The 25,310-nt window shown below is 46.9% G+C and overlaps 1 protein-coding gene across 1 annotated transcript in view; it reads right to left on the bottom strand.

The window, feature by feature from the left end:
• The window catches only part of Ulk4 (unc-51 like kinase 4), a 293,994-nt gene that overhangs the window by 60,355 nt on the left and 208,329 nt on the right, over positions 1-25,310 (bottom strand). Inside the window, exon 35 of the mRNA XM_028767390.1 lies at positions 16,659-16,844. Within this exon, the coding sequence (XP_028623223.1) occupies positions 16,659-16,844 (186 nt within the window). The remainder of the gene's footprint in view (positions 1-16,658; positions 16,845-25,310) is intronic.

Here is a 25,310-nt window from a genome sequence, read left to right as displayed (position 1 = left end):
AGTGAGAGTCCTGTGTGGATAGTGAGTGTCTTGTGGGGGCAGTGTGACTAGTGAGAGTCCTGTGTGTGAGGGCAGTGTAAGCAGTGAGAGTCCTGTGTGAGAGGGCAGTGTGACTAGTGAGAGTCCTGTGTGTGGGGGCAGTGTGAGTAGTGAGAGTCCTGTGTGAGGGAGCAGTGTGACTAGTGAGAGTCCTGTATGTGGGGGCAGTGTGACTAGTGAGAGTCCTAGAGAGGGGGTAGTGTGAACTGTGAGAGTCCTGTTTTATTTCCAGCCGTTTTGAGGGTATTTTTCACTTTTTAGTCATTTCTGTAACACCCGACTCATGTACCTCAAAGGTCACATGAAGGCTATTCAGTCAGCCAACAGAAAATAAAGCTTTAACTTTGCTAAGATAACAACTGCTCTTCAGGTCTAAGCTGACAGGACAGGGAAGGAGGGAGGGAGGGAGGGACAGAGGGAGGGAGGGAGGGAAGGAAGGAGGGAGGGAGGGAGGGAAGGAGGGAAGCTGACGTCAGAGCCAGGAGTCCTGGGAGCCTGGAGGTGAAAGAAAGTCAGCAGATGACATACTCTCCCCAAACACAGTGAGCGTGAACTCTGTGAGGTGGAGAGACCTGGGCCCAGGCTCTGGGGAGAGCAGGGACACAGGGGCAACAGCAGCCGGGGGTGTGACAGTGAGCAGGAAGGATCTCAGGTACACGTGGCCAAGACAATCTAAGCCCTTTCCATGTGTCAGGTGTGGTGTCCCCGTGCCCCATGAACCAACCATGTCATATCTGTACTGGCTAATTTTCTCTCAACTTGACATAAGCTGGAGTCATTTGGGAAGAGGGACTCTCAGTTATGAAAATGTCCCCACCAGACTGGCCTGTAGGCAAGCCTGTGGTGCCTTTTCTCCGTAAGTGACTGACGGGGGAGGACCCAGGCTGCTGTGGGTAGTGCCACCCCCAGGCAGGTGGTCCTGGGGCGAGTGTAAGACTGCAGAATGAGCGAGCCACAAAAAGCAAAGCAGTAAGCAGCACTCCTCCACGGTCTCTGCTTCAGCTCCTGCCCTGCATCGTGATGAACCCAAGGTACAGGATGACATAAATGCTTTCCTCTGAAGTGGCTTTTGGTCACGGTGTTTATCACAGCATTAGAAACCCTGACCTGACAGCACCGGTACACAAAGGCCACTGGACCTGGAAGTCAAAGGACCCGCGTCCCAGCAGCCCAGAGGCTGTGAGGACGGATGCTGCCACCTGTATCTCACTGATGAAGAGCCACCGAGGAGATAATGGCGGTTGGTCCAGGCCTTCCTGGCTAGAGCTGAGTCTCAGGCCTGGGGCTAGTGTGAGCACTGCATTCTGTCATGAAGACCTCAGGACCAAGCATCTCCATCACAGGGCTGTGCTAAGAGAGTATCTCACAGGCCGTGGGCATGACGCACCTCTGAAGGCATTGGCACTGAGCTGGGCTGGTAGGAAGGGGAGGGAACTGTAAGACACAACTGCAGCTTACAGGAAGTCTGCTTGCTGAACTGTCAGCTCCCCAGAGTGTGACACCAAAAGCCTAACACTACCCAGGCGGCTGCTGGCCTCCTCAGAGCCTGGAGACTGTCATCGGCTTGCTCATCCCTCACATGCCCAGAACAGAGCCCAGCACATAGTAGGGTTCACATCCAATGCTAGCATTTGTCACTGAAAATGGCTGCAGGAGTCTGCTGCTACCACAGCTTCCAAGAGACACGGGTCTGCACTGTGCCTGTTGAAGAGGCCAGCCAGAGCAGGTGCCACAGAGCCAGCAGTGAGGGAGACACAACTGGCAAGCAGCACCTGCCAGGTCCTGGGCTCTTGCCCCAGCTGTGGCCCCAGCTGTGACCTCCTGGCTTTTACACCGCTCTTTGTTCTCACAAAAGCAACTTGAGGAAGCTCAGAGTTTGAAGGTGCAGTCCATCATGGCAGGGGCTGAGGGGTGGCTAGTCACGTGGCATCCACAGTCAGGAAGCAAAGAGACGAATGCTCAGCTTGCTCTCTGTCTCACTTAGCTGGCCCCCAGCCCATGGGACGGGCATGCTCATCCAGGCCCGGCTTGATCCTGTAAGGTTGACGAGGGCACTCAACCCTCACGTGCTGTCCACACGACACAAGGAGAAGTCTGTTAGAGCCCTGGTCTGCTTTACAGGTGAGAGGCTGGAGGTGCAGACAGACTTACCAACCCGTCTGCACTCGGGAGCCAGATGGCGCCACAGTCTCTCATTCTCAAATGCCACAGAGCCCCTTCACAACCTCAAGCCACTCAGGAAGAGCACACTGAGCTTGGACAGTATTTCCAGAGGGGTTGCCCAGAGGAAGAACCAGCCTGAAGGTGGGCAGCCATCCTGTGGGCTGGTGGCCTTTAAAGACAATTCAGTACTTGAGTCCATCCAAGGAAGGGCAGGTCTAACTCCACAAAGAGGGTTTGTTATTTTAAACAATCAATACGTTCTGTACAAGTCTGTGCTAGAGAGAAGAGCGATAGGGAGACACAGGAACAGGTATCTTATCCTCTATCCTGCTGACTGCTCCACACCAAGGAGCAGCTGACTGGTGACACCCAAAGAAACTCCTGAAGAAGTTAAAGAGAGGCTTTAACTAAATGTGTGGGGCTGTGGCACAGAAGCTTCCAGAGAGAGGACACCACAACTGTCCCAGGCACACATGTGTATACACGGGGATGACAGAACCCCCGCAGAGGTGAGCCACAGAGATGGTAGCAAACTGTGGGGCCTTGTGGGATAGGGTGTCTGGATTCTCTCCCTAGGCCAGAGTCAGTGGAAGATTTGAGCAGTACAGTCTTACATAGGATTTAAAGGGTCCCCGAGAAGAGATGGCAGGGCAGGGAAGCAGAAGCAACAGAAGAGGTCCGGGGACCCCATGGGAAGTGATGGGTCAGAAGCTAATGGAAGAGGTAGGAGAATGATCAGAGTCTCAGTATGCTGGAGGAAGGGCCATTGTGATTGGCAGGTGAGCAGGTGAGTGTGGGGAGAGGTAAGGAACACCTCGCCTGTTCTTACCCGTCCTTCAGGTAACCCTGAGGTCATCATGAGATGGGCAGGCATGGGGAAGCAACAGGCTGGGAGAGGGTGAGGGAATGTATGGTGGCCAGTCAGCAGGGAGATCAGGAGCATGTGTCACTGGCTTGGTCAGACTGCAGGGTGGTACCCAGAATGGCCCAAGGGAACAAAACCAAGTCCCAAGGTTGAAAATGACTTAGAAGCATGCAGCTGCTGCGCATCCCAGAGGCAGACAAGGCCAGAGCGCTGGGGAAGGGGTGAGGCAGCAAAGCGGACTGAGAGAAACTAGTTGAGTCTGGAGGGGACACAGAGGAGATGGCCTAGCCACTATGAGACGGACAGAGAGGCACTGGCTGAGGGAAGATGGCAGGAGACTTGGACACATTTTTAAAGATTAGAAAACTGTAAACTCGCATTTGACAAAGAGCTGATGCAGTAGGCAAAATCAGGCAAGGATGGACTTGGGAAGTTATCAGACGTGCCGACCGTTACTCCGTTGTTGGAGAGGGTTCTTTTGAGTGGGATTAGGCCTGACACGGGCTATTCTCTGGGGAAGCAGGCAGTGGGATCCTGACCAAACTCTGGAAAGGTCCAAAGCTACACTGCTCAAGTATGCCATCGCTGGTGTACTAAGTTCTAAGTACTCCATCGCTGGTGTACTAAGTTCTATGTACATTTCTGGGTCACAGCACGACCGAGTTTCATACCTCATACAACTAATGAGGATATATATCTAAATACGTCTTATTAGGTAGCAGGATATATGTATTTATTATTTTGTTCTAGCTAGAACTTTTCTTTCTGTTGGTTTTTTTAGACAGGGTCTCATGTAGCCCAGGCTGGCCTTGAAGTCACAAGTCGGAATAACTCTGTGGATTCTCCTGGATGCTCCTCCCAAGAGCTGGGGTTACAAGCATGTGTCCGTGCAACAGCTCACAGGGACACTGTTTAAAACAGCAGTTTACTGGGCAGCGGGCTCCTCGATGTTAATTATCTCTCTCTCTTTTGAGTGTGAAATATTCATAGATGGCCAAGTGCCTTCCCCATTGTGACTTAATGGATTTACATTAGATGAAGGTTCCCACCATGAAATATTTATGAGGACCAACTCTGTTTTGATGTTTTCGGGAAAGTGGCTATTTTTGTATTTACATCAATATAAGTAAGGGCTTCAGCCAGCTTGGAGAGCGCAGTAATTGAACGAGCCTGTGCTCCCTGGGGCTCCCGCTCGCTCGGCATGGCGTCCCTGACTTGCTGTCACCTCAGAGAGCTCAAACAGCCAGGCCAAGGTGAGCCTTGCCCAGAGGACTTTTGCAGACCATTCTGCAGTGCTGCTCCTGTGAGGGCTGCTGGTCAGCTGCCTGGATTAATAGAGAGGCCCACTCTCCTGCTCTGTCAGGTGAGAGGACATCAGCGGTGAAAGCCACAGGCCTGGAACATGAGCCTTGAGAAGGGCGAGCAGTGCTGACCACAGCACGTGAAGCTGACGGCTGTGTGCAATACAAAGTTATTGGAGGGTTTCCTCTCTGTCTCTGAGTCAGTCTCTCTCTCTCTCTCTCTCTCTCTCTCTCTCTCTCTCTCTCTGACTCTCCCTGTCTCTTTGTCTCTGTCTCTGCCTCTGCCTTCCTCCCTCCCTCCCTCTGAGGAAACCTCAGTTGAACAGAAGAGGCAGAATCCCATGTTGACTACATGTGACAGTCCTCCCGGATGAAGCAGACAGTACTCAAGAAGACTCGTGGAAATAGCCAGAGGACTCTGCCAGCTTTTCACTATTTGGGGGTAAAAATACATCACGCACTATGAGTGATGGCTACCTGTTAGCTAAAGCTTCTGCTCAGGGCACAGAGGCAGAAGGCTCACAGAAGTCAGGGGCCAGCCTAGGCTATGTAGCGAGTCTGAAGCAAGCTGGGGTTACAGAGTGATTTCAAAGCGAGCTGGGCTACAAACACACATACAACTTGTCTCAACATACACACACAGAATCACATGTACACACACACATACAAAAATACATGCATGCACACACACACATACATACACATATCCCCCCCACACAGTCATATTCACATACACACACTTACACACGCACAAACACACAAAACGCTCACACACATGCTCGCACACACTCACAGACTCTGGGTTCAAACCCTGGCTTTAGAACACGTCTCTCTGGCCTCCTGCACACACATACCTCTCTGGAATATAAGATAGATCTGGCTGCATCCTTCCCCTTGGGGTTTCTCTGGGGCTGGCACCCCCTCGACTTGGCTCCACGGCCAGCGTGGGTGCAGCACTACACACTGCCGTGTACAGTGTTGTCAGGGCTACGGGAAGGAACACCACACCGCACTCCAGCTCAGCAGAGCCTCCCTGTGTCACTCCCTGAAGCAGAGGCCCTGGTGCAGCCAGCCCTCCTCCAGCCTTTGTAGTGGTAATGGACTCAGTCAGCCTGTGCTCTACTGAGCAGTGGACTCCCCGACACCAAGCTGCCCATCCTTGGGATGCCCCAGGGCCAGGGATGATACAATGCCAGAGGCTCCAGTTCTCCGTGGCCATGCAATTAAGCCTAACAAGGCACAAGACACTCTCTGGGGGGTGCACAGAGATGCCCACGGTAATTGGTAACAGGCCTCTGGTTCCCCAGTTGCTGTGGATTATCTACTGACAGCAGGGAAGGGTTGGGAAGGGTCAGGACCTTGAGGGAGGCCAGATGGGGTCACCTGTGCTTATGCATAAGTCATGAGCTGGTTGATGCACAGCACTGAGCTCTCCTGAGCAAGGCACAGTGAGACCTATCCCATCCCTGGTTTGGAGAAGGTTGACAGCTTCCTGTGGGCTGTGACACACCTGCTGGCCCACACTTCTTCTCCACATTGCTCTATGGCAGCAATCACGTGCACAGGGCACAGCAATGACGTTCGTCTCATGGTGTGTTCAGCTTCCCCGTCTCTGAACCCTGGGCAGGGGGGCTGTATGCAGACAGAACTAGCCCTTGACTGAGAGCACCAGTGGACAGAAGCATGGGAACTGTGTGGGACAGAAGCACGTGACTGCCATTTCTCAGTTCACTGCTACCTGCGTGCACGTGTGTGTCTCTGTCCTTGTACGTGACTGCTCTACTTCAAGTGCTGTGACAGATACTTTACTCTCATCATCCTGTCCTGTGGCACTCAGAGGGGTCCACACGGCAAAGCACTCGGTCTTGAGATGGTCACTGGTACCCCCGAAGATGCACACTGGGTGAGGGACAGGGTGCAATCTGGGTTCTCTTCTCTACATCCGGAAGGACTTGCCTGGGTTCAGTGGAGGCACTCCTCCTACCCTCATTTCCCCACTTCATAGTCATCCCTGAACTGACCAATGGCGATGACAGCTGGCTCAGTACCTGCATCGGCAGGCATCCAGCATCCTCAGAACAGCTGAGGCAGTCTGTGCTGGGGACCAGCGTGTCTCCCTGGCTTATTAATGTCCTCCTTTCCTGAGACTTCTCTAGCACTGCTCTAAGGTTTCCTCCGTGTAGATTCTCTGCTGGATCAGCTAGGCTTTAGAGACAGAAGACCCTAACAGAAACATCCATTTGAAATATCCTGATGATTTCTAATAGTTGGTGCTGGTGGTGTTTAAACAGAGATGTGACCAAGCCTTCTAGAAACAAGTAGGCAGATGTCAACCTGTGTCCTGCCTTCCTCCCTGGGTGCTTCGTGGGAAGGATAGGATAGCCTGGGCTCCTCCCTCAGGCTTCTTTCCCACGCACCCATCTGTATTCGCACCTTCTCTGCAATGCTGAAAGGGCAGGCACAGCAGACGCCAGGGGACCTCGTTAAAGTGCAGGGATGAGGCCTGAGGCCCAGTATTTCAAATGGGGGGGCAATTCTGAGGAAGAAAGGACTGGGGTCCTGCCAGTCAGCCACACGGTGAACAATGCCAGAGGCAGGGCCACCCAGCATCTCCTGCACTCTGGTGCCCAAATCCCCATGCTCCTTGTGCTGAGTTATCAACGGGCAGAAAGTCTGTGAGACTATGAGAGCCCATGAGGGACATTTCTCCAGGTCATGGTTCATAACACCTCATTTGAGAGAAAGAAGAAACTAAGATTTGACAAGATGTGGCAGCCTCCATAGTCTAGAATTTGGATCAAAACTCAATGAAGCAAATTTAAAATCTCCTTCCTGTATTTGAGACGCATCTCACATCCTAATGAGACGGCAGTGAGACGGCAGAAAGTCCTGTGTGTCTGGAAAATAAGACAGCTAAAGTTTCTCTTGCAACTACAAACTTTGTCCATACGAACAGGGGCTGAGATGCTGGCTCAGGGGTAAAAGGCTGGCTGTACACGGTATTTCCCAGTTGCAGAAGCTGGGAATGGTGGTGTGTACCCATAATCTCAGAGCTGGGGTTTAAGGTAGAGGATGGGGGTGACAGGAAACAGTGAGCTCCAGGTTCAGGGAGAGACCATCTCAAGAGAGCAACAGAGTAAGACATCCAGCATCAAATTTCCTGCCTCCACATGGGCACGCAGGCCTCTCCTTAGTGCATACACAAAAGAATTTAATTTTACCTACGCCAACAGAAGGACAACCGAATCATATGACTGTGTCAAATAAACTAAAAACGTCAGCTAAATTAAGGCAGAACTTCCCAGTTAAAGATGTAATCACTCCCCAATAATCCTATTGCAAGGTGAGTTTCTTAGGTGCCACCTAGAAGGTGTCATGTCAACAAGGGACATCCAATCCACACTGCACATGCTTAGCCTCCACCCAGGGAAAAGCCAGCATGCCAGACAGTGCACAGCTCCACAGCCACGGAGGCTGGGAACAACCAGCAGACTCCCCACATCTGAGTGCCCAGCCTCAAGGACAAGGAGGGGACTCGGCCACACTGGATGTTCTTGCTGAAGACCTGGGTTCAGCCCCCTGAATGGCAGCTCACAACCATCTGTAACTCCAGCTCCAGGAGATCCGACACCCTCTTCTGACCTCCCTGGGCAATGCATAAATGAGGTGCATAGATATACACGCAGGAAAACATTCATACACATAAAATGAAAGCAGTTTAAACCGGGCACATACATTTGATCTGAGTAAACACAGATGGACCCTGACTTACGCTACCTTTTCTTAAGATCTTTGGATCTTTCCCTGGTACTTTCCTGGATCTTTCACTGACAAAAGGGTACTGGCATGTTCCAAGCTCCGAGCCAGCCACCCAAACAGACGGAAGCAGCCCACGCTCTAGGGTGTGGCTGCTGTGAGGTGCAGAAGAGCGGCTATGTAGGAAGTGCATTTTGGATCTAAGGTAGTTTCAACTTTCTGTGTCTTTATGGGGATGTAACATCATCAGAAGCTGAAGACAGTTCGATGTTGTAATATCTAGTTCAGTACATCTCTGGGAAATATGACTGAAGGCTCTCTCTCAGTGTGTGCGTGTGTGTGTGTGTGTGCACGTACGTGTCTTTGTCTCTGTCATAGGTGTAGACTGTATGTATATCAATAGTTATACTTAGTGAGTGAACGACACACTTGCTGGTTATTCACAGGTCAGCTGACTATTACACATCAGCATACCTGTCTTTAGAATATTCATGACTCACTGACATTATCATATGGTAAGTAAATAGATGTATTTATGCACATATAACATGCAAATGAACCCACGTAAGAAAACATGGGAAGGTGCGTGCACGCCACAGTGTTTAGTTCTTCCCTTTTTCCCTCTATTGGTGAGTGTTTTGCTGGCTCACCAGACCTGTAGTGACCATACTGTTCCTATGAGGAGGGTCAGATTGTCTGAATTCACATGGCAAAAGTCTGTGCACTTCTCACCCTGTAGTTGTTTTTTTTTGCATTTATTTATTGTGCATGTGTGTGCTTGCAAGCCATGGTACACGTGTGAGGGTCCGAGGACAACTTTAGGGAGCCAGTTCTCTCTCATCATGTGGGCTCCAGGGATTGAACTCAGGTCTTTCGGTTTGGTGACAAGCCCCTTTAGCAACTGAGCCCTCTTACCAGCCCATCTTGTTCCTTAGACCATCTTGTGCTGGCTCTGGACCTTCTGACAAATCCAGCCATATGTCCGGCTTGGTCATGGTTGTATACGAAGAGAAGAGTGAGGACTGGTTGCCTGGTAAACCAGTCAGTGGCTTGGGAGAGCTGGCTTTGATTTTGTAAGAATGTCTTTGTACCATGAGCCTGCTGAAGGCCAGGGGCCTTGTACAGTGAGCGAGTGAGTGAGGCATCCCAGGCCGAGGCTAAACCTGCCCTTTTATGAGTGAGGTGATTCTGGGAGCCTGGAGACAGGTCAGAGCTCAGTGACTCTTGTGTTCACCTGCGGGGGGTGGGGAGAGGCAGTGAGATGGTGGGGGTGGTAAGCAGCTCTCATGTAGGGTTGGGCCCATGCTGTGCTTCCTCTGATCCCTGCTGTCCTGGGCTGGGCATCTTTTTTAAACTATTATTACTACACACATGTATAACGTATGTTTCTGAGCATATGTGCCAGGGTATATGTGTAGAGGTCAGAGGACAACATTATGGAATACGCTCTCTCCATTTTTCCACAGGTCCAAGGACCAAACTCAGACTGGCAGCTGTGCACGGCGGGCACTTTAGCTGCTGAGTGTCCTACTTCCGAAGCTTCCTAGGGCACCTGTTTCCTGCCTGTGGTGGGCTGGGCTCCTGAATCCTGAACACTCTCTCAAGCCAACGCTCTCTTCTAGAGACTTCTCAACCCACTGCTTCCCTGTTGTCAGTGACATTTCTCACTCTGACTTTTTACAGCTATTCTAATCTATTTGGGATGTGTGCTTATGTGTATTTGGATATGCACATGCAGCGCTCTCTCTCTCTCTCTCTCTCTCTCTCTCTGTGTGTGTGTGTGTGTGTGTGTGTGTGTGTGTAGACATTGAGGGCCTTGAGACCACAGGACTCCCCCCTTCACCCCTGGCATCTCCATTCTCCTCGTTTCCTTGCCAGGCTTCCCAAGTTAGTTGAGTACCAAATACACGTGACAAGAGCTTCTGTGACAAGGTCGGGCTCCTGTGTTTGACTTTAATTAATCACTTACTGCCTCCAAGCCCCATCTATGAAGTTCGGATGGCCAACTGACGAGCTGCTATGTGGACATATCGTGTTGCATCTACCCATTCGCCAACCAGTTTGTGTCGTGTGTCCTTTGGGTTCATGAACAGTGCTTCTGGGAACTTAATGCACAGAATGTCTACTTATTACACAGTGCAAGACACTTCTATAAAAACTTTGAAAAACGTTATTTTTCTTTAAATCCAACTTTCTAGTAATTCAGATTAACATTACTCTTACATCTCTAAAGTGTATGACATTGGTATATTCTTCAGACCTGCCTAAGATCTTCCAATGTCTTGGTGGAATGAACTAAGGAGAAACCCCGTGTTAACTGACAGCAGACAGTAAATGTGGCCATCTTGCCAACACGCTGAGGCTGCATTTGTGAGCGGTTTCTCTGGCGTCACAGCAGGAGCCTTGCTCGTAAGAACACCTGAGAATATGCTTCATTCGGTTACACATGGCAGTCAGGAGACAACACTTTTTAAACTGGATTAAAAATTGCCCAGGCTGTAAAGAGAATTAAACAATCCATTTTGCCGCCTGCTCTGGAGTGGAGCCCTTAGAAAGGGATTGTCTCCATTACATTTTCATCAGAGACCAGCGAGGAGAAGTACAGCCTGTTGTTACAGTGCCTGGGAGGTAATGACTTCCAGGTTGCTAAGCAACACCACAATGTTAAAGGCCCAAGTATCTGTGATCTCTAGAGACACTCAAATTTCATTAAAACCTGACCATACCCATCGCACAAAAGGCCTGTTAGGAGTTCATAACCAGGCTTGGGTTCTGGACATAATAATAGTTTTTTTAAGTGGCATCAAAACTTCTGTGGTACTTAAAAATCAAATATTCTAGAGCTTCGATTAATACGATCTACGTTTGTAGCTCCGGTTCCTAGAGAGACAGCAAGTGCTACTGACTTAGCATAAATAAAAGTAGTTAGTGTCCTGAGAACAACCCTGTGCTGTGTGGCACTCTGAGAGCCTCTCAGAAGCAGGGATAAACATACTCCATGAACAAAGCAGTGTGGGACACACAGGCAGGCGCCATGGAGGCCCACTGACTGTGTCGGTGAGGGGTGGACGGCAGCAGACATTCAGCTGTGATAGAAGCCATGATGCCAGGGGCACAATCTTGGAACAATCTGGAAATGGGCTCTGTAGGAAGACACTTGAGAGACCTAATTCCCAAAGAAGGGAAGCTTCAATGGGATCCTAACAATGACTTCAAGAGTGTTAGCCCTAGGATGCTGGGCCTGGATGTCTGACTTGATCTATGTTTAGCCCAAGCCCTTCAACTGTGGGTCATGACAGCACATGGGGCCATAGAACTGGAAGTCAGAGGTCAGAGGTCAGAGGAGAGCTGGTGGGCAACAGGCTTCTAGAGGCTTGATGCCAGATTGACTCCAATCCCTCACTGTGAGGGAGTAAAGCTGGGAGTGGGAGGGGGCCTTCCCCAGGGAAGAGCACACCAACTGGCTGTCCCGTGCTGCCAAGTGAGTGGTTCTGAAAACATACATGCAGGTAACATGATATGGACTCAACAGGTTATGTTCAGGAATATCCTTGTAATACAAATACGTGTATGCACGCAATAACAGTGAAACAAGAGGCCAAGAATTTGAGGGAGAGTTGGGAGGGGCACATGTAAGGATTTGGGGGGAAGAAAGGGAGAAGTGTTATAATCAAATTATTACAATCTCAAAAAAACCCCAAAAAACAAAACAAAACAAAACAAAATCATGCAGTGCCTCAGAAATGGATGTGTTTGCAGAACTGTCTGTGGCACGTACTAACGTTGCTGAAGCCTTGGTCGTGCAGTGTGCAATGTGCAGTGTGGAGTGTGCAGCAGCGTGCAGCGTGTAGTGTGCACTGTGCACACGGTCTCATCGCACAGGTCCGTGTGCTGCACAGAGCACCTGGGATCAGCCACGGCAAACAGACTGAGCTCAGCTTGTCAGGATCAAATCAGCCCATCTCCGGATTGTATTCCATTAGAATATTTGGCTTTTAAAATTGCTGTTTGAGCTTCAAACACAATTCTTTAATGAATTCTAGCTTAAGATTAGGACAGAATTTCTGAAATAACACTAAACACATATCAGTCATGTAACGTATATCCAGAGAGGATGCTCAGATCCGAGGTAATGAAACCAAGGTGCAGAGGGAGCCCCACGGGTGTGGACAATGCTCCTGGTCCTGCGGTTACATCCAGCTGAGACTCCTCGGGCAATGCCCATGTATCTCATTGGTATGCAAACACACTGCTGTCTTTAATAAGTAGTAAGGCTATATGTCTGCCAAAGAACTGTCTTAAAATGAAATTCCTTGTGCTCTATTATCAGTAACTGTTTTCTGTTCCTATTTAAACCTATATACCCAGGGCTGCACGGAAATTTCTCACATGTAAAGGAGTCGTCACATGAAGGAAAGGTTTACAAATACTCGCACATGCAGACACACACAAACGGTCTCCAGGACATGTTCTCCTGTGATAATTAAGAACTCTAGGTAAGATATTTTCTTTCTTTTGTTTGTTGGAAAGATATGTGGAACTCATTCAGGGGAGTTCCCAGGGTAACCTGGAGACTATGGCAGTCTCAGGCAGGAAGACCCACCCAGCACAACAGTAACCAGGCATACATGGGCCCAGGGAGGGGGCTCCCCGGGAGACTCTCCAGGGCCTTCTATCTGCAGGAGAAGCTCCATGTCTCCCACAACGCTCACATTTATTATGTACCAACTGGGGTAAGTGTGTTGCTCTTAACAGTTTCCCTGGACTCAAACCACCTACCCCTGGTGCTGCACACCATTAATCCTGGTACTTGGGAGGCAGAGATGGTGGATCTCTGTAAGTTCAAGGCCAGCCTGATCTAAATCTTGAGAAACTTAAGTCAGGAGATAGGGATCCCCTGAGGAATATTTTTATACCAAGAATATTTCTTTACTTTTGTGGTCAAAATTAGGTTCAGTCTGAGTCTGAGTTCTGAAACTCAATGTGGTCATAAAATAGAATAAGAGCAAGCAAGCAAACCCCAGACTTGCAGTCACAGAACACCTCCTGTGTTGTCTGCATGATAACATTGGCCAGGGATGCTGTCTTCTGCAATATCTGAGCCACATTCATAGCCATCGTGAGAAGCATGGGGCCTGGACATGTCCACAAGGGCTCAGCACACAAGGAAATGCCATGTGACACTTATGTTCATAGAAGAACACCCGGTGGGTGACCAATGTCAGAACTTAGACAGGAAATGACAGGTGGGTGCTTGCCACACCCTACTCAGCTCAGGGATTTGACCAGACTCAGGCAAAGGAAGGACAGAGCACAGATAGAAAAGCTGTGATTGGGTAGGCAGTGCTCTGTCTGAGGGAAGGCACCAACTGCACAGTAATGTTCATCTGAACACCACCAGGGGAAGTGTCAGCAGTCTCCAAGGTCAGGCTGTTCTCAGTCACCCAGGAGCAGAGACCTGGGACTGCTAGTGTTTGTGCACGCTGGTCAATCATTCCTAACACTTAGACCAGAGGAAGGTGTCACCCACCTCTTAGCCTTACCTGGAGGAAAGCTTTGCCAGTTGCCATGGCTGAAGTCATTAGTGTCCATGACAAGCCCATGCCCTTGACAAGGTGCATATTCACCCAGAGCTTCTTGTCCCCTCCCCGCAGGCACAGGACACAGAGCAGAGACCTTTCAAGGGATGGACGCTTGTGAGACAATTCCAATCACATCTCCTTCAGAATCAGCCGTGACGTGGCTACTGGAATTACCCACTACCCACCTGACACAGTCACTGCCCCTGACACACGGGCCTGAAGACGACAGGTGTCACCTTCTCTTGGATGTCACCTGCTCTCCCAGAGTAGTTGGCAGCTTTACTTCAGCCAATCTTAGGCCCCGGACAGTTCCACAGTACTTCATAAGCCATCACCATTTTGAGTGTTGGAGTAGGCTAGCTTTAATTAACAGACATGTAGGCTAGTGTGCAGTCCTCCTGGGAGCACTGTGAGCAACACACAGGCATGGGACTTGAAGAATGCCCACCACGGTTTTAAAGCAAAAGTAAGATTAAAACCCTCCCAACTTTCTGGTAAATGAAAACAGGTAAGTAGATCATCAGGTTCTATCCTCTTCTCTGAACTCGCTAAATGTAGACAGATACAAAGAAGACCTGGGGGACACACTCTTGTCCATCAGCAGAATTGAAAAGCCCAGTCCTTTGTTAGTGAAGATTATGGCTTCAGAAGGATTCTGTCTCAAGACTGAGACCCTAAACAGAAATGCCAGGGTATTTCTTCTGATGACCACATATCCCCCCAACCTCCTAGATGGTGGGTAGCCACTGTAGTCCAGTCATGACATGCTACAGGGCCTTTTGCACTTCAAGGTGACCTTCTCAGAATCCATCCAGGCTTCCAGCCCCAGGAGCCACAGGGCACACCGACCTTCAGGACACTAAAAGCCATGTCCATGTGCCCCCGGCCAGCATGTACATCTAATGATCGTGTTTGAGGTGGCCCTTGAGGGAAGCTCCTCCTTCTGTAACTTCTTACAACTGAAAGAACTCGAAGATGTGCCAGGCCTCCAAATCCATCAGTGACACTGCCCAGTCCCTCTGTGGAACCTGGCTCCTTTGGTCCAGAGAGCTGACAGACAGGTCACAGGGACACAGGAGATCTTGGGCAGTTTTCCATGTACTACTAGAGTTCCCATCCAATCTCACCATGCTTCTGAACTGGGCTGGGGACAGTAGGGAAGGTGGGAACACAAACTTCTGACTAACTAGATGCTTGCTACAGTTTGCCTTGGGCTGACTAACATCTGGGAGGCAGGAAGAGGAGGAGCCTGGAGGACTGAAGAGACTGAACAACTGTTACTGACAAAGCTTTCGCATTTTCTGAGCATCCCTGATTTAGCCCCGAGAAGCTCTCTAAGTGCACATTACAGGCCAGGTCTAATGAGCAAGCTTCATCTAACAGTAAAGACCGGCGGGATTCACCAGAGAAGCTGTTACTCCCTGGGGGCAAAGGGTGGGTGCAGGAGTCCTCAGACCCAACACAACATTTACTTCCAAGCCTCAAACACCATGAAGACCTGGGTTTGGTGGCTCTGTTCTCCCGAGTCCTTTTCTGTGTCCCATTTGGCCCCCAGCCATCTATGGCTTTACCTGGGACACTTTCTCTCTTCTCCCTGTGTGTGATGCCAGCTCATCCTCCTGTTCATGATTCAAACATCACATGCTGTGCTTGCCACCTTGCTCAGTGGGAGTGCCCTGTGAACTGTGCCCTGTGAGTTGTGCCCTGTGAGCTGTGCCCTGCACAATGGCTGTGCCAACTACATTCAGACTTGTGACTAAATGCAATGCAGATATCTTCTGCGTGTCCACATCTCCCCAGGCACGGGTCTGGAGGGCAGAGAGTTCTTTCTTTCCCAGTTTGGTATCCCACACCCTGCTTTACATGCAGCAACGGACTGACTCTCCCAGGTGGTTCTAGATCAGCGGTTCGAAACCCATAGGTCAGGACTCCCACAGGAGGAGCATACTAGATTATGTATGTAAGATTACATTATGATTCATAACGAAATTACAGTTGTAAAATAGCAACAGAAATAATTTCGTGGTTGGGGGTCACTACAACACCAGGAGCTGTACTTAAGGATCACCAGGAAGGCTGAGAACCACTGCTTTAAATAGACATGAGCTGAATACTTAAAAAAAAAGAAAAGAAAGAAAGAAAAAGAAATTAAAAACAAATTAAACAGAAGAAGACACTTCTCCCTTAGAATACAATGCCAGGCAGAAGAATTGACATTTTCAACAGCCACAAAATTAAAATATAAAACAGTACAATGCTTAAACTAAGCAATCAAAATTAGTACTCCAGTAATGGGAAGATCTCTGTCCTGAGCCTCAGGATGCGGTGGACTGGGAGAGACCATCATTGCTTCTGGGGATTTGAAAATGTGGGAAGGCAATGCCATGCAGACCACACTGGGTATTACACATGTGGGAAGGCAACGCCATGCAGACCCACACTGGGTATTACACAGTGTGATAGTACCCAGCCTGTGTTCTTTTAAAGCGTGGTGAAAGAAACAGTGCCAGTCCATCCCAGATTAAAACAGAGCACACTGGAAGGTGTCCTAGGCCAGAAAGAAAGCCATTTAAGTCACAAACCGGGGCAGTTGGCAGAAGCAGAGTAGGTGTGGCAGGGGCATGGAAGAATCAATCCATCGTTAAATTACTAATTAGGACACGACAACCAGAGAACCAATCTCGTTCTGTCTGTCCCTTTCTCTCCCTTACTTTCTTTTTAAAAGAATGATGTCTCTTGAACTTCTCAGATGGTTGAGAAAGACAATGTAACACATATGGAGTATAACCAATGTCAACATACAGAAAATGACCAATGTCAGCCGCGCATGACTGCACACAGAGGCAACCGGGGGCCCATGCCACGCACAAAACATTTCTGAAAATCTGAAATAAGGTCCCTGCTCAGTGTGGGTGCTGTGTGTGGCAGGGGCTGTGGCCCTGGCTCACTCACCATCCTCTTGAGGATCCTCAGCAGAAGCTTCTGGTCCTTCGGGTCCTCCTTGGCCATCAGGAGGTCAGCAAAGGTCACCAGGTTCTCTGGGGACAAGCTCTCGGGGCTCTCCCCCCCGTACAGCTGCACCAGGATGGACAGGCACTTGGACGAGACCTCGGAGATCTCGGGGTCCTCGCTGGGGAGCTGGAAGTGGGTGAGAGGTTTGTGTAAGCTCTATTGGTGTGGCCAGATCGGCTTCACAATGAATCATGGGAGGGAGAAGGTGACAGACATTCTAGTGGCTACATCATTCATGCACTACATTGCTTTAGTGAAGGCTATTCACACCAAATCCAAGTGCCCGTGCTCTTTCCTACACACCTCCAAAGAGACTGGCCCACAGGCAGCAGCAATTGGGAAAAAAATCTTTGTGTGCCAGCTGGTGTGTGTATAGTGGGCTGCACCAATTTACGCAGCAACAGCCTCTGCTTTCTGAGCCTCCCTCCTCACCCTCTTTGCTTCCTTTCAGGAGGCAAAGTCTCACTGTGTAGCCCAGGTTGGCCTCAGCTTCCTGTATCCTGGGGTCACAGATGTGTAGTAGTCCGGGCTGGACTCAGCCTCCATGCTGGGTCACAGATGTGACCCTGTAACCTCTTTAGACACATGCTTGCTAGGAATTTGTTTAGGAAACCTCTGCTACATAAAAGACACTGAGGCTAGTTATTCCTAACGTGTTTTAAAGCTTTATCAATAGGGGACTTTGCTTATTTCCTTCTTTGCAAGCTCACTATGGTATAGAGAAGCTACTATAGCTACTTAGCTGAGCCTCACTTTCTACTGCTGAGGAATATTCCACAGAGTTGATACACCAGTGTTTATGCACCCATTAAAAAATGTACCCCATTTCTGATTTGAAGCTATAAAGCTCCTGCAAATATCTATACAGGTCCTAAAAATAAACACCAATGTTTACTCCCTGGGGATTCCAGGACAGCTGCCAGGCTGTGCCAGGGCGACTGAGGTTTCTCTTTAAGGAAACCATGCAAGCATCTACGTCACCCAAAAGTAGTGATGCATCTTCCCTCGGCATGGTCCCAGCTCTGACCTATGTGGTGTGGTCTAGCCTCGTCTCATGTCAGAGTTCCTTAATTGTCCCCAGTATAGGCCCTGATGTCTGGCTCTATATTTTGCAAGTATGTCCTCTGAAAGTAGGAACACGTCCTTTTGTCAACTTCACAAAATCTTTGGCATAAAAAAATAATTCTGATGAAATCCAATGAACAGTTTTCTACTCCTAGGAATGGTGCTGTGGTGTCCAATCTAAAACTTCTTGGCTACACCTTCAGTCCTGAAGGTTTTGTCCTATTTTTTCTAAATTTATTATAATTTTATACTTAAATTTCACTTAATTTGGAGTTTACGTGCATATAAAATGTGAGGCTTAGGAAGAGGATTTTGTCTCTTCTGAGTGCCCCACCTGAACTTCCTGTTGCTCTAGCACTGATCCTGAAAAATGCCTTAGTTAACAATCATCTAGAAGGGCAAACAGTCCAGGCAGGCTGCCTGCCCACCAACCTCCCACACTCATTCTCTCAGCTCCCCCCACCCTATCCCCAGTTCAATGTCCCCCTAGTTGCCATGCCCCAGTGTCCAGCTGGGATGGAGACTTCCTGCTCTACTAAAGGCCACACAGACTGCATAGAGTCCATGCCACACTGACCAGAAGACCAGAGAGAAAACAGAAACCAAGGAACAAAACACCCAACCAATAAGACCAACTCGGAAATTAGCACCTAGACCTATAATCACTCCAAAGCAGTGCCTAGAGGCTAGCGTAAGAACACACAACAGCCAATGCAATATCACTACCAGAGCCCAGCCATCCTACCACAGTAATCCCTGAACATTCCAACATAGCTGAAGCACAAGAAAAAGAACCTAAAACCAACTTTATGAAGATGGTAGAGGTCCTTAAAGATAAAATGACCAGATCCCTTAAAGAAATCCAGGAAAATACAAACAATTTGAAGAAATGAAGGAGACAATTAAAACTGTTCCAGACCTGAAAATGGAAATAGGAGCAATAAAGAAGTCACAAACTAGGGAGTCCTGGAGATGAAAACCCCAGGTAAGAGAACAGGAACTACAGACACAACCATCACCAACAGAATACAAGACATGGGTGAGAGAATCTCAGGTGTAAAAGATACAATAGAGGAAACAGACATATCTGTCAAAGAAATATTAAATAAAAAGAATTCCTGACATAAAACATCCAGGAATTTGGGATACTATGAAAAGACCAAATCTAAGACTAATATGAATAGAAGGAGAAGATTTCCAGCTCAAATATTTTCAATGAAATTATAGAAGAAAAATTTTCTAGCCTAAGAATGAGATACCTATAAACATACAAGAAGTTTACAGAACACAAAACAGATTGGGTCAGAAAAGAAAACATTCTCCCCACCATATAATAATCAAAACTAAAAATTCAAAAAAGAAAGAATACTAAAAGCTGCAAGGGAAAAGGCCAAGTAACATATGAAGGCAGATTTCTTAGAATTACACCCGACTTCTCATTGGAAATGATAAAGCTGCAAGGACCTGAAAAGATGTCCTTCAGACTCTGAGGGAGCATAGCTGCCAGCCCAACTACTGTACCCAGCAAAACTTTCAATAATCATAGAATATGAAAACAAGATATTGTATTGACAAAGTTAAATTTAAACAATATCTATTCATAAATCTTCCCCTGCAGAAGGCATTAGAAGAATAACTCTAACCCAAGGAGGTTAACTATACCCATGAAAACACAGGCAATAAATAATCTTGGAGCAGCAAACCTGAAAGCAGCATATACACACACACACACACACACACCAAAATAACAGGAATTAACAATCATTGGTCACTGATATGTTTCAACACCAGTGGACTCAATTCCCCAATAAAAAATACACATACTAACAGAATGGATGGGAAAGCAGGATCCATCCTTCTGTTGCATACAAGAAACACACCTCAATTTCACAGATAGACATTTCATCACAATAAAGGGTTGGAAAAAGAGTTTTTTCAAGAAAGTGGACTTAAACAAGCTGGTATAGCCATTCTAATATCTAACAAAATAGACTTCAAATAAAAAAGAGACAGGGAAGGACACTTCATACTCATTAAAGGAAAAAAATACATCAAGGTGATCCTTTAATTCTTAAAATCTATGCCTCCAAGACAAGGGTACCCATGTTTGTAAAAGAAACACTACTAAAGCTTAAATCACACTGATTCTCACACATTGATAGTGGCAGGCTTCAATACCCGACTCTTACCTATTATCAGGTCATCCAGACAAAAACTAAACAGAGAAATACTGGCGCTCACAGATGTTATGAACCAAATAGACTTGACAGAAATTAATACATTTTACCCAAACACAAAAGAATATACCTTCTTCTTAAGCACCTCATGGAACATTCTCTAAATTGACCACATACATGGTTACAAAGCAAGTCTTAATAGAACTGAAATAACCTCCTTCATCCTATCAGATCACCATGGATTAAAGCTGGATTTCAATGACAACAGAAACAACAGAAAGCCCACAAACTCAGGGAAACTGAACAACTCTCTACTCAGTGATAACTGGTCAATGCAGAAATAAAGAAAGAAATTAAAGACTTTCTAGAGTTCAATGAAAATGAATATACAACATATCCAAACGTATGGGACACAAGAAAAGTGGTGCGAAGAGGAAAATACTTAGCAGAAAGTGCCTAAAGACTATAAAGAAATTGGAGAGCTCTCATACTAGTGACTCAACAGAACACCTAAAAGCTCTAGAACCAAAAAGAAGCAAACACACCCGGGAGGAGCAGACAGCAGGAAATAAACTGCGGGCTGAAATAAATAAAACAGAAACAAAGAGAACAGTATCACAATTGATGAAACAAAGAGCTGGTTGGTTCTTTGAGAAAATCAAAAAGATAGATGAATCCTTATCCAAACCACATAAAAGGCAAAAAATATCTAATTAACAAAACAAAAAGGTAAACACTGAAAAAATCCAAAGAATCATTAGGTCTTCATTTTAAAATCTGTACTTCAAAATTGAAAAATCTAAAAGAAATAATTTTCTTGATAGATACACCACTTACTAAAGTTAAATTAAGATCAGAAAAACAATTTAAATAGACCTATAACCTCAAAGGAAATAGAAGCAGTTATTAAAAGTCTCCCAACCACAGTAATAGTCCTGATTTAGTAGACAGATTTAGTGAAGAATTCTACCAGACTTTCAAAGAGCTAATGCTAATATTTCTCAAATTATTCCTCAAAGTAGCAACAGAAGGAACATTGCAAAATTCATTTTATTAGGCCATAGTCACCCTGATACCCAAACCATATAAAAATTCAACAAAGAAAGATAATTACAGACCAATTTCCCTCATGAACATAGATGCAAAAATACTCAATAAAATACTTGCAAACTGAATCCAAGAACACATCAAAAAGACCATCCACCATGATCAAATGGGTTTCATCCTAGAGACACAAGGATGGTTCAATGTATGAAAATCAGGTGACGTAATCTACCACATAACAAACTGGAAGAAAGAAACCCTCATGGATCATCTCTTTAGATGCTGAAGAAGCGTCTGACAAAACCCAACACCCCTTCATGCTAAAAGTCCTGGAGAAACCTGGGAAACAAGGTGCATACCTAAACATAATAAAGGCAATGTACAGCAAACTGATAGCCAACATCAAATTCAACCCAGAGAAACTCAAAGCAGTCCCACTAGAGTCGGGGCCAGGACAAGGCTGTCCACCCTTTCCACATCTACTCAGTTCTAGCTGGAGCAAAAAGACAACTAAAGGAGATCAAGGGGATACAAACTGGGAGGAAACATGTTGGGGCTGGAGAGACTGCTCAGTGGTTAAGGGCACTGGCTGCCCTTCCAGAGGTCCTGAGTTCAATTCCCAGAAAGGACACAGTGGCTTACAACCATCTGTAGTGGGATCTGATGCCCTCTTCTGGCAAGCAGGTGTACATGCAGATAAAACACTCATACATTAAAAAAAAAAAGGTAGATGCCAAAGTATTATTTGCAGATGATATGATAGTATAGATAGTATAGCATACAAGTGACCCCGAAAATTCTACCAGGGAACTCCTATCACTGATAAACGCCTTTAGTGAAGTGGCTGGATAGACAAAAAAAAAAAAAAAACAAAAAAACAACCAACCAACCAACCAACCAAACAAACAAAAAACCAGTAGCCGTCCTATATACAAATGGGCTGAGAAAGAAATCAAGGAAACAACACCTTTCATAATAACCTCAAATAATATAAACTATCTTGAGGTAACTCTAACCAAGCAAGTAAAAGACTTATATGACAAAAACTTCAAATCTTTGAGAAAGGAAAGGAAACTGAAGAAGCTAGCAGACAGTGGGAAGATCCCCCACGCTCACGGATTGGTAGGACTGACATAGTGAAGACGGCCATCCTACCAAAAGCAATCCACAGATTCAATGCAATCCTCATTGAAATTCCAACACAATTCTTTACAGGCCTTGAAAGAACAATACTCAACTTCATATGGAAAAATAAAACCCCAAAGATAGCTAAAACAATCCTCTACAATAAAAGAACATCTGGATGTATCACCATCCCTAATTTCAAGCTGTACTAAGGAGCCAGGGTAATGAAAGCTGCATTGTATTAGCATAAAAGCAGACAGGTTGATCGATGGGATCTAGTCAAAGACCTAGAGGTAAATCCACACGTACTATGGGCCCCTGGTTTTTGGTAAAGAAGCCCAGAATACACAATGGAAAAGAGAAAGCATCTTCAACAAATGGTGCTGGTCTAACTGGATATTGGCATGTAGAACAGAAATAGATCCTTATGTATCACCCTGCTCAAAACTCAAATCCAAGCAGGCTGAAGGCTAGCATAAAACCAGATATATTGAACCTGTGATGGCTGTTCTTGGTTGTAACTTGACTATATGTGGAATGAATTACAATCCAGAAGTGGAGGGCACACCTCTGATCCGGATATTGAGGCAGGAAGACACAGAGTTTTGATCCAGATCTTGAGGGACACCTTTAATCTGGGCCATACCTTCTACTGGAGGCCTGTATAAGGTTCTCCGTGTGCTGCCTTCACTTTGCCAGCACATGCACTGGAGCCTACTTCTTTGGGATTCCACCTTACACAGAAGACCAGCCTCGTGGGACTGAGAAACTACCACATTCTTGTGACTTTCCATTTACAGCTGGCCATTGTTGGACTAGTTAGACTGCAGCTGTATGTCATTCCAATAAATTCAATATATAAATATATATAAATTCCAATAAATTATATATATATATATATATATATATATATATGTGTGTGTGTGTGTGTGTGTGTGTGTGTGTGTGTGAGAGAGAGAGAGAGAGAGAGAGAGAGAGAGAGAGAGAGAGAGATTCTATAAGTTCTGTGACTCTAGAAAACCCTAATACAGAACCTAACAGAAGAGAAATTAGGGAACAGCCTTGAATACATTGACGCAGAAGGCAACTTCCTGAACAGAACACCCATAGTAGAAGCACTAAGATCAACAGTTAGCATATGGGACCTCAAACTGAAAAGCATCAGTAAGGCAAAAGACGCTTTCAGTAGGACAAAATGGCAGCCTACAGATTGGGTAAAGATTTTCACTAACTCTACATCAGATAGAGAGCTAATATCCAAAATATATAAAGAACTCCAGAAACTAGACATCAGCAAACCAAATAACTCAATTTAAAAATGGAGTACATATCTAAACAAAGGATTCTCAACAGAGGAATCTCTAATGGCTGAGAAACACTTTAAAAAATGTTCAACATCCTTAGTGGTCAGGGAAATCAAAACGACCCTGAGATTCCATCTTACACCTATCGGAATGGCTGAAGATTAAAAACTGCAGGTGACGGCCCCTGCTGATGAAGATGTAGAGCAAGGGGACACTCCTCCATTGCTGGTGGGAGTGCAAACTTGTACCACCATTACAAAAATCAATCTGGAAATTCCCCAGACATTTGGGAATCAATCTAAGTCAAGATCCAGCTACACCACTCCTGGGCAATAACCGGCTCACCTGTGTTCACAGCAGCTTTAGTCACTATAGTCAGAAACTGGAAACAACCCAGATCTCCCTCAACTGAAGAATGGATAAAGAAAATGTGGCACATCTACACTATGGAATGTTACTTAGCTGTTAAAAAACAGTGATATCCTGAAACTTGCAATGAAAATGGATAAAACTAGAAAAAAAAGCATCCCGAGTGAAGTAACCAGGAGCCAGAAAGACAAACATGGTATATACGCACTTAAAGCAGACATTAGCTGTTAAGTAAAGGGTAATCATGATACAATCCACAGACCAGGAGAGACAAAGTAACAGAGAGGTTTGGGGTGGGGGTATCATGTATCTCCCTGGGAAGGGGAAATAGAGTTTGCAGGTAGACTGGTGGACAGGTGGGGATGGGAACAGGAGTGTTCAGGCATTAGGGAGGAAGATGGGTGGATCGTACTGGAACTGGGGGGATTCAGTGGTGAAGAAATCTGGGGCAGTGGGAGCCCCCTGAATTCTCCAAGGATGGCCCTAGAGGAGTCGCCTAGTAATCGGTGGATATGGAGCCCACACTGGCCATTCTCTACAACCAGGCAAGTCTCCCAGCAGTAGGACTGGGACATCAACTCAGAAACGAAACCTCCAACCTCCAACCTGTTCTGTCTGCGAGATGTGCTGGGGTGATGGTGGCATGGAACATCCGGGAGTGGCCAACTAATGACTGTCCCAACTTGAAACTGGTGTCAAGAGAGACAGCCCGTATCTAACACTGTGTGAAAGGCCAGGAACTAGAGGCTGGTCAGTCCAGAGACACAAGATAGAACCAGATATGACCAGAAAAAAAAAGTCAATGAAACGATTCCTAGTAGTATTCTGCTGTGGTCATCGATCAGTTCCTAGGCCAACTGTCACCAGAGAGGCACTGTCCAGCAACTGATGGGAACAGACACTGAGACCACAGTCAAACACCAGGCAAAGCCAGGGGAACCCTGCAGAAGACGGGGAGGTAGGACTAGGAGCCAGAGGGGTTGAGGACACCATGAGAATATAGCCCACAGAATCAACTAAGCAAGGCTCACAGGGGCCCACAGAGACCGATGTGACAAACTCAGCCTGTGTGTGTCCCAGCTAGGTCCTCTGCATATACATTTTGGTTGTATAGCTTGGTGTTCTTGAGGGACCCCTAACACTGGGCTTGGGAGATATCTGACTCTTAGCCCGTTCTTGGGACCTGTTTCCTCCTACTGTGTTGCCTCATTCAGGCTTGATATGAGGGTTTGTGCCCAGTCCTACTATAACTTGTTATGCCGTGTTTGGTTGCTATCCCTGGAAGGCCTGTTCTTTTTTGCTGTTTGTTAAGGAAAACTGAGGAGGAGTGGATAGGGGAGGGGCACTGAGAGGAGTAGAGGAGATTGGGGAAGCTGCAGTTGGGATGTAGTCTATAAAGAATAAAAGTTTTCAAAAGAAAAAGAGAGCTGAGAGTGCAGGGCCAGAGCACGGGCCCAGTGGCTGAGAGCACTCACTGCTCTGCAGAGGACCCAGCTTGGTTCCCAGCA

Source organism: Grammomys surdaster, unplaced genomic scaffold (assembly GCF_004785775.1).
Source record: "Grammomys surdaster isolate TR1022 unplaced genomic scaffold, NIH_TR_1.0 172, whole genome shotgun sequence".
NCBI classification, from domain to species: domain Eukaryota; kingdom Metazoa; phylum Chordata; class Mammalia; order Rodentia; family Muridae; genus Grammomys; species Grammomys surdaster.
The sequence above is the reverse complement of the archived record's forward strand: the minus strand, read 5'-3'. Positions and strand labels throughout refer to the sequence as shown.